Source organism: Brassica oleracea, unplaced genomic scaffold, assembly GCF_000695525.1.
Source record: "Brassica oleracea var. oleracea cultivar TO1000 unplaced genomic scaffold, BOL UnpScaffold00578, whole genome shotgun sequence".
Taxonomy (NCBI): Eukaryota; Viridiplantae; Streptophyta; class Magnoliopsida; order Brassicales; family Brassicaceae; genus Brassica; species Brassica oleracea.
The window spans coordinates 205,391-215,108 of record NW_013617421.1 but is presented as its reverse complement, the minus strand read 5'-3'; the positions used below and the strand labels follow the sequence as shown (position 1 = coordinate 215,108).

The following is a 9,718-nucleotide window of genomic DNA, read 5'->3' as shown; positions in this document are numbered from 1 at the left end:
TCCGACGATTTTTTCCCTCAGTATCCTTGCTGTTTTCTTGTAGTGGCTGTCAAAAATTAACTACCTGAAGCTGAACACCGTATGTGTGCAAGACACATTCTGTCTAATTGGAAGAGAGATAGTAAAGATCCTGAATTGGAGCGTATGTTCTTGATAATAGCACGCTGCTACACAAAAGAAGAATATGAGGATTCTTTAAAAGTACTTAAGAAGTACAACAAAGGTGCGCATGACACTCTTCTTCTCCAAAATTCTCCAGCATGGTCTAGAGCATTCTTCAGATTAGGATCATGCTGCAATCGAAAACTTGAACAAACTATGTGTCATTCAATAAAACCATTAGGGAAGCAAGGAAAAAGCCACTACTCGACATGTTAGAGGATATTAGGAGGCAGTGTATGGTTAGTAATGCAAAGGTGGCATGGCTATTGTTTCTGGTAGGTTGAAGACAAAGTTTACTAAGAAAGGACATACTGAGATTAAATTGACAAAGGAAAAAAGAAAAAGATTGTAGAAGGTACATGGCGTATGGTAATTGACATGAGATTGATCATCATAGTGTTTCATATAGTGTGTATATGGACTTGAGAACATGTGGGTGTATGAAATGGCAGCTTACGGGAATTCTTTGTATACATACCGCGTGTGTGATCGTCGCAAAGAAGATAAGGTTTGATGATTATGTTGTTGATTACTATACAACAGAAAGGTGGCGACAAGCATACAGCCGTGGAATCAAAACCTGTCCAAGGGATGAAGTTCTGGCCTAGGTTAAGTAGGATAGGAGTTCTGCCACCACCATTTAGAGTAGGCAATCGTGGAAGACCAAGTAATCATGATAGGAAGAAAGGACTTAACGAATCTTCAACCAATAAGAACAAGTTAAGAAGAGATAAACGTATCATGACATGCTCTACGTGTCGAGATCGAAGGTCATAACAAGTCAACTTGTCCTAATGAGAGAGTCGAGAATGGGCCCAAAAGGCCAAGAGGCCGACCACGAAAAGAGATTTCTGTAAGATTCTTATTTTTAATTACTAATGAGAAGGATTGAATCACAGTTTCTTTTAACTACTATGGTATATTTTGTAGGGAGATATCTCTCAAGCATCCCAAGGACCATCTCAAGGACCATCTCAGCCTCAAGTGTGTATGTATCCCTGTTTCTATCAATGTATTATCTTTGTGTTCAAACTTATTAGCATGTATTTGAAACATAATAAGCAGAATAATTTTGTTGCATCATAAGCAGAGTACTTATATCATCGTTCTTTTTGGTTGTTGTGTCGCAGAGGCTAAACGTATGAATCATTTTTTCATGTTAAGCAGAGACTAAATAAGCAGATATCTAAAGTGCTACATATATCTTAAAACCTTTAACGTAATATTGTTGTTTTGCAAAGTACTCAGTTTATCTTAAAACTCTAGATTATGTTTTTTTGCAAAAAAAAAGAAAAAAACATAATCTAGATGATATATTCTCCCATTCTCAAAGGTTGTGTGGCTTACGGCTACCTTGTCCCCAAGTGTGATGCGTAACACATTGTTGGGTCAGGGTTTCCATACAAGAGCCAAGAAGATCCACAAAGCCATTTTGATCTTTTCCAGCCATATATTACTGGCAAGCTTGAATTAGTTTCTCTAAAATATATGATTTCTCTAAAGAGATTGACATGATTTCACGTGGTTTGTACTCTTCGTTTTAATTTTTTTTTTTGAAAGAATTTTAAATTTATTCAGCTCAAAAACTTTTGTACAACCTAATGCTACTTTGTGTAGAAAAAGACCTATAGAGTTTTATAGAAACTTATAAAGGAAAAAAATGAAAGAATCATCTACTCTCAAACCATATCTCCATGGCTTTTTCATGTATGCCTCCCGCTTGATTTCGTAAGGAGGAGATTCTATTTCGTATGCATATCCTATGTCCAGCCCCTTGAGTGACATGATCCCTTAATTTATTTATCTTCTCAAAAAAAAAAAAATTCCTTTCTTTCAGATTTGCTCTTCTTATTGTACTCAGAGGTTTAAAGATGAACCCAGTCCTTGTCCTCCCTTTCAGTGTGCACAAATGTGGTTACTGTAACTAGTTATATATTTTCTTTTTTCAGCTGGTTTTGTGTCTGGTACTCGAGAGAATCGGGTTAAAATTCCATCATTGGTTTTGAATATCTGTCAATTAGTTTTCACATGAGCTTGAAGGATATAAGTATGATATATTGTAGTTGTGATCGTTTCTTTTTCCTCACAGTTTCCCGTTCGTTTATGACCTAAAATAGCAATAAAATACATTTTCTAATTTTGTGTAGTATTAAGTTGAACAACGGCGTATTACGATTTAATGGAGGCTCAATGATAATTAACTGTTGACTTTGGAAAAGCTTAAATGACCTAATCAACATAAATGTAAAGATTAAATTGGCCAATATTAAAAATTGATGATTTAAATAGCTCAAATTTGAGTTCAAGTTTTTTTTTTTGCGTTTTTGATAGTTGGAGATTATTTTGGTGGTTTAGTTGACCCTAGGGTTATAACTATCTTTTTCTTTTTAAAAATGAAAATAAAAATGGTTAACGTAAACATGAAAAGTGATATTAGAAATGTGGTATTTTTGGCAATTTCTCAAAAATTGTTACCATAAATATAGTACACAAAAGTTAAAGCGACCAAAATATTTAATTAAAGAAGTAAATACGTACTAATATTCCTAGGATTAACTAATCTAAATTTAAAGTTTAGATTTAAAGGGTAGTTTCAGAAAATAAGTACTTAAATTCTAGAAAATTTTAAAATATTTTTTTTTTTAAATAGTTTCAATTTTTTTTTTTGGATTTAAAAAAAAAATCGAAAATAAATTTTTAAAATTTTTAATTCAAAAAGTAATATAAAAAATTAATAGCAAAAGAGTTTTTTTTTATCTTTTAATAAAATTTATTTTGGTCATTATCTTTTAGAAGAATTGCCCTAAGATTTGCTTTTATTACTTAGCTTGCAATAAGAAACACGATGTCGACGTGAACAAATGTGTGCATGGGGTCAGGTACAATGCTGCCTATTTTGTGGTGAACCAAACGAATCCAGGGATTATTTATTTTTCGCTGTCGCTTACACTTACACGTTCTGGTTAGAGGTTGTTGGTACGTTTCTGGGTCGTTCCCTGATCCTGATTGGGAAGAGACCCTCGCTCACCTCGCTGGTTTTGATCATCTCACCTATCTACTCTTGAGACTCGTGTTTCAAACTAATGTTTACATGGTTTGGAGGGAGAGAAATGATAGGAGGCATCTTCAGAAGCCTCGACAAATTAGTCAATTGGCCAAAGTGATCGGGAGAACAGTGAGGAATCGAATTTTGTCAGTGAATTACCCGGAAAATCCTCGACTTCGAGGACTGATGCAACTCTGGTTTAATATTCATACTTAGGCCTGTAAAAAAATTATTCCTCTTTGTACATAACTATTCTTTTTGTTGATGATTAATAAATTTAACATTTCATAAAAAAAAAAAGAATTGCCCTAAAATTTATGACATTACAGATGGCTCACATTTGTAGCACATTTGGTTAAGGGTTATGACAAATTTAACAAAATTATGGCATTACAGGTGGCTCACATTTGTAACACAGATGGCTCACGTTCTCATCGATCCACTATTCTGAAATTGATTCACTAGTTTTTGTGATAATATTGGAGTGTAATCTTCTTGTAACACATTTGGTTAAGGGTCTGAATGGTAACATGCGAGACAACTACGGAATAATTGCGGTGCGGTTATAGTAGCAAAAACATAAAGATGTTATAGGTATATGTAGAAATTTTTGTTACTATTAACGGCGGTGCGGTGCCGAGCGGACCATCACCATTAGACCCCAAAATAGTTTTAGTTAGATATTAAACAATAACTTATTTTTTCATGGATATTTGTTTATATAATTTTGATTCTTAGTTTTTTGTTATATTTTATAAGATTTTAAATAAAAAAATAGAAAATATGATTCCAAAAATATGATTCCATTGATGTTTTTTTTTTGTCTGGTTAGTTATGCTATTACAAATTATGAAAAACATAACATAGACGATATTACAGCCGATAATTCTATATGTCTTATGAAGATTTACGTCTAACTGCATCACTGTGAGTAGCCCTATGAGATTCATTCCGGACGGTACTAGTACTCTTTGCACCTTGCTGAAGATCTCTTGTAAGCATTTTTTCTAATTTTCGGCATAGTTCGCATTCTCCGGGAATTGAAACCCAAATCTCTTCTTGTGGAAATTGTTTCATGTGGAAATTGTGTTGTCTGGGATTCGAACCCCAGACCTCTGTGTAAAAGCTTTTAAAAACCTTGATCATTAGGTCACGGTGCTCCGACAAAATCGATTCCGTTGATGTTTTAAACTAAGGCTGGCAGTCTTTAGCGTCAGCGTTTAAAGGTTGTCTGTTTTATAAGACAAAGTCAATAAAAACGAAATCCCTTCAAAGACAACGTCAACTAATAGCCCCCACAGGCCACAGCTAACGGTCCCAATCCGGGCATATTATTAAAATAATATTTATTGGATGATAAATATAAATATAAATATTTTTAAAATATATAAATATAAATAATATTTTAATAAAACAACCACTTAAGAAAGACTGTTACAGTCAACTACAGCTTGAAACGAAAGACGACTTTTCTCACATCAAATCCTCTTCTTCTGATCTCATTCAAACCCCCAAAGCTGCCTTTCGATCATCAAATTGATTTTCTGTGTTTCTACTTCGCGAGATTCAATTTCTGGGTTTACTCTGGATTCGTAACAGATGAAGATCGGAGACTTGCTGTCGGAACTGCTTCTGTCTCTTCCAGAAGATGTCTTTACTCTCATCTCTCGTTTACTTTCACCATCCGACGTTTGCAACCTAAGCCTATGCTGCAAAACTCTCCGTGACCTTGTTGATTCAGAGAAGATATGGCTTGTGCAGTGCGAAGTCGTAAAGGTTCTTCCTTTATCCGAAATAGTCCAATGGCGAACAGGTATCTCTTCTTACAAGGCTCTTTGTCGGTTTCTCGTAGAGGTAACGAAGCCTCTTGTTGGGGTTTGGGTTCACCAGAACCCTGAACTAGGGAATGTTGTTTACGTGATGTCTGGTTTCTTGTCTGTGATTGGTTGTCGGATCATTCCGCAAGAAGTTGGTTCTTTGGGGATCCAAGAAGGGAGGCTTCTGTGGTCGCCTGTGTTTGAGATCGTCTCTGGTTTCGATGGCTCGGCGAGGTTTTTCCTCCATGGGATAGATAGAGAAAGCAGTTACTTGTACCCTGGTTTCGTTACTAGCATTGACAAGTGTTGTAATGTGCTTCTCCTTGAGGTTGAGCCCAAGAGACGAGAGATTGAGAGAACGGAGAAGGTTCGGTTTCCTTTTTGTAAGCTACCTTTTTGCGATAGAAGGAAGTTACTATACTTGGTGACAGGCCATGTAGGTTTACCAGTGCCTGAGCTATCGTTGAAAGATGATAAAGCGACGTCGTTGGAACGCAGAACCATGCTGCTTAAAAGACACAAGTTTGGTGGGAACTGGAGTCACATGAGCCTGGAGGATGAGTTTTGTTACGATCCGATTCAAGTGGAGATAAATGATGAGTTGTGGACGCATCTTGGTTACGGTGGAGATTTTCGCCACGTGGACGATGAGATTCAGGTGCAGGGGACACAGAGGAAGAGTTTAAGCAAGTATTTCAGAATTGGGATCAAGAATATCCTGAGGAGGTCTAGCTCAACTGGTTCGAGTTCTTCTTCGGCAAAGCAGCAAGCGTCTTGTAGCAGTGAGATTAGACGTTTCAATCTCCAAACGTTTCTTAGCTCTGGTGATTTTGTAGGTCTTAGTGTTAAAGCTTCAAAGATTAAGCTGACTTCTTACCGAGGTTGGCCAAGCATGCACGAAACTCATTTCGCTCTTTATAAGCTACCAATTAAGATACCTGTGGAGGAGAATCAAGAGTATGCTGGCTTGTGGGGAGGAACCTTTGGCTGGCCACCTGGAAAATGCACTGAAGATAAACCTGGTAAGGCTCTTTTCTTACTGATGCTCACTTATGAAAAATCTCAAGATGGTAGTGAGAGACTTCTTGTCGGGACTAAAATACTAGAAGGCACTCACTATGTGATGCATCCTAATGGATCTGCAATGTTTGTTGTAAAGATTGGTTCGCCTACTTCTGAGGTCTTTCCTTTTGATGACACAACAAATGGAGAAGAAAAATATGGTTTTGAGTGTTGCTACACAGGAGAAGGTATTGCAAAGGGTTATGGTTTTCGGTATCCTGGATACAAACCGGGTTCACTTTTCGTGACATCTAAAGGTCTTCTCATGTTTGTTTGGAAAGAAACTAAAACTGTGTTGACGTTGCAAAGACTTAACCTGGAAGAGCTCTTGAAGAAAGGCGTGTGTGTATCGCCTTTGCCTCCATGTCTAAATTTTACTTATCTGACAAAATCTCACACCAATGTGTTTGCCTCAGGACAAAGAACATCATAGAAGGTTTCTTCAACATACATGTCTTGTCTCGTTTCCATTATAATTTCATTGTTGAATGGGAAAACCACAACATAAAAGTATGCTTTCAGTATATGTATGTACTAAGTATATAAAACAATGTATTGTTACGGTAACTAGATTTGTGTCTGAATTAAAATATATTCACTCCGTTTCATTTAATTATCTTTTTAGATTTGTGCACATTAGTTTTATATATTTTCTAAATAAAACATAATCACTTAGACATTTAACCATATTTCAATTAATATAAAAATAGACTGGAAAATATAAAGAGTAATATATAAAAGATAAAGATAATAAATTTTGTATTGAAATTTTAAAATTGACATTTATTTTGAAGCAAAAAATTTTATTCTACAACAACAATTAAAAAAGAAAAGGAGGTAGTATAAAACATTGTATTGTTGAATGAACTAAAGAGAAAATTACACAAATTCAAGTCTTGTTAAAGTATTGTTTGAAATAAATAAAAGTAAGTGTAATCTCAGAAACATTAGAGATATCCTTTATTGTGAGTGTAAATGCAAGAGGCAAATGATGACACAAGACATTCAACAATGAGTTTATATCGCAGAAACAAGACAAGATATGGGCTAGAGCTTTGAATATCTGTTGCAGAGTGATCCATTTTCCAACACTGCCCAGAAGAAGACGAACAGATTCATCATGACTTGGTAAACACGTTTGTGTAAGACGTTTCCATATAAGTAAAGTTCTCAACTGGAGGCAGAGGAGGCACCCATAAACCCAAACCTTTCTTCATGATCTGGTCAAGGTCTAGTCTTTTCAAAGTAAACACATATTTAGTTCCATTCCAAACGAACGCGAGATGATCACCAGAGATCACGTAAAGTGAACCAGGTTTTGAACCAGGATAACGGAAACCATAACCATTTGAGATACCCTTTCCTTTGTAAGAACGCTCAAAGTCTCTTCCATCTGCATCAAACGGAAAGGGCTCAAGGGAAGGTGTGTCGTCTGTATCCACAACAAACATTGCTGTTCCATTGGGATGCTCCACATAGTCAGTGCCTTCGAGTATCCTCGTCCCAACAAGACGTTTCCCATTGTTCTTTTTAGATTCTTCGTAAGAGAGCATCAGTAGATAAAAAGCATTTCCGGTTTCATCTTCACTACATCTCCCAGCTGGCCACCCAAAAGTTCCTCCCCACAAACCAGCATACTCTTGGTCATCTCCAGGACTCTTGATTGGTAGTTTATGCAGGCAAAAGCGGTCTAGGTCCATTCGTGGCCACCCTTTGTAAGAAGACATCTCAGTGTAGGAAGCTTTGAGACTAAGGCCAAATGTGTCACCAGCGCTAAGAAAGCTCGAGAGATTCACACATGGAGAAGCACCCATCTCGTTTATGTCAACCTGCGTAGGATTGTAACACAACCCATCCTCCTCCAGGTTCATGTGCTTCCAGTTCTTACCAAACTTGTGCATTTTAAGGAGCATGGTTCTACGTTCCAACAACATCCCTTCTTCATCTTCTCTCCTTGTGGGAAACAACTTTATACTTAATGGTTCAGATTCATGTAGAAGACCTACATGGCTTGTCACTGATTCAATTAAGTTTCTTCTATCGCTATCATCGAGCTTCTGAAATGGAACCCCACTCTTCTTCTCTTGACTCGGCTCAACCTCGAGTGAGAGCACATTGCAAGTCTTGTCGATGATGCCTGTAACTAAACCAGGGTACACGCAACTTCCTTCTCTGCCTCTTCCATGGAGGAAGAACTTGGTGGAGCCATCGAAATCAGAGACAATCTCAAACACAGGCGACCACAGAAGCCTCCCTTCTTGAATCCCCAAAGAACCAACTTCTTGCGGAATGATCCGACAACCAACGACAGACAAGAAACCAGACATCACGTAAACAACATTCCCAAGTTCAGGGTTCTGGTGAACCCAAACTCCAACAAGAGGCTTGATCACCTCTACGAGAAACCGACAGAGAGCCTTGTAAGAAGAGATCCCTGTTCGCCATTGGACTATTTCGGATAAAGGAAGAACCTTTACGACTTCGCACTGCACACGCCATATCTTCTCTGAATGATCCACAAGGTCGCAGAGGCTTTTGCAGCATAAGCTTAAGTTGCAAATGTCGCTTGGAGATAGAAAACCAGAGGTAACAGCAAACACATCTTCTGGAAGCGAAAGAAGCAGACAAGTACCACCAACTGACTCTTCCAACCGTAACTCTCTGATCGTCATCATATTATGACACTCAGGGATCAAATCTGTTCGTAAAGTCGAAATGGGCTTTGCCGGATTCTCAGAGTATTAAGATGGAAACGCAGACTGGGTCTGAATCAGATTAGCTTTTTTTTAACGCACAAAAAAATCAAACTTTCAGATCACACATCAAAAGTCAAGAAGACATCTTCTTCTTTTTTGGTCGAATCAAGAAGACATCAGCCCTGTTCGTTTTATCAACGCTGCGACAAGCGGCAGCGGCTCTAAATTATCTCAACGGTTAGGGCGAGCACATCACAGTCAAGACAAAGTCGGAGTTACTTATTCAACGCCGCGGCAAATAAAACCGGTAAAGTGAACGCTGAGAAAATCAGCGACTGCGGCAACTCCGATTTCCTGCCTCCGATTATCAAGCTTGGGACTAGCTGTGTCTTTAAAACTATGAATTTTCTTCTTTCGTAAAGTAATTGTTGGCCGCTGCGGCTACTGGCGGCGTCTTTAAAACGAACAGAGCTATCTTCTTAAAAAGTCTACTAATCGTGAACTTCATTGTGAAGTCTACTAATCTACTGAAACGGACCGACCATCCGATTGGACCGGTCTATCCGTGACCTTGACACTATCCGGTCCGGTTACACCTTAAAACCGGAAAATCTTGTTAAAAACAATGATCCGGCAACAACCTACCAGTGGTTTTCTGCAAAATTATTACTTGAGTTTTTAATGAGAAAATTTCATATATCACTTAAAAGATAATTTTTCACAAAATATGAGAAAAAAATTCTAGAACAGCATTCATTAAACGAAAAAAAAACACACTAAAGTATCCTAAATCCTTACTAATAAAAGCGACCTTTTGAGGCTCCATAGAGCGTCTACATCAGCGAAAAAAACTTCTCCCGGAAGATGACACGTGGCATAAAATATAGTTTTACATTTTAATATTACTAATTTCGTGGCATAAAATATAGTTTTAC

General features: G+C 37.4%; 2 protein-coding genes across 2 annotated transcripts; one reads left to right on the top strand and one right to left on the bottom strand.

The window, feature by feature from the left end:
• Positions 1–4,653: 4,653 nt before the first annotated feature.
• On the top strand, positions 4,654–6,676 carry LOC106319688 (F-box protein At5g39450-like). Its single transcript, XM_013758066.1, has one exon. It carries the CDS (start codon positions 4,808–4,810, stop codon positions 6,518–6,520), a length of 1,713 nt encoding a protein of 570 aa, XP_013613520.1. The 5' UTR covers positions 4,654–4,807; the 3' UTR covers positions 6,521–6,676.
• A 480-nt stretch (positions 6,677–7,156) lies between these two features.
• LOC106319698 (putative F-box protein At5g39480) lies at positions 7,157–8,955 on the bottom strand. The gene has a single exon (XM_013758078.1). The coding sequence runs from the start codon at positions 8,760–8,762 to the stop codon at positions 7,206–7,208; it is 1,557 nt and encodes a 518-aa protein (XP_013613532.1). The 5' UTR covers positions 8,763–8,955; the 3' UTR covers positions 7,157–7,205.
• Between the last annotated feature and the right edge of the window lie 763 nt (positions 8,956–9,718).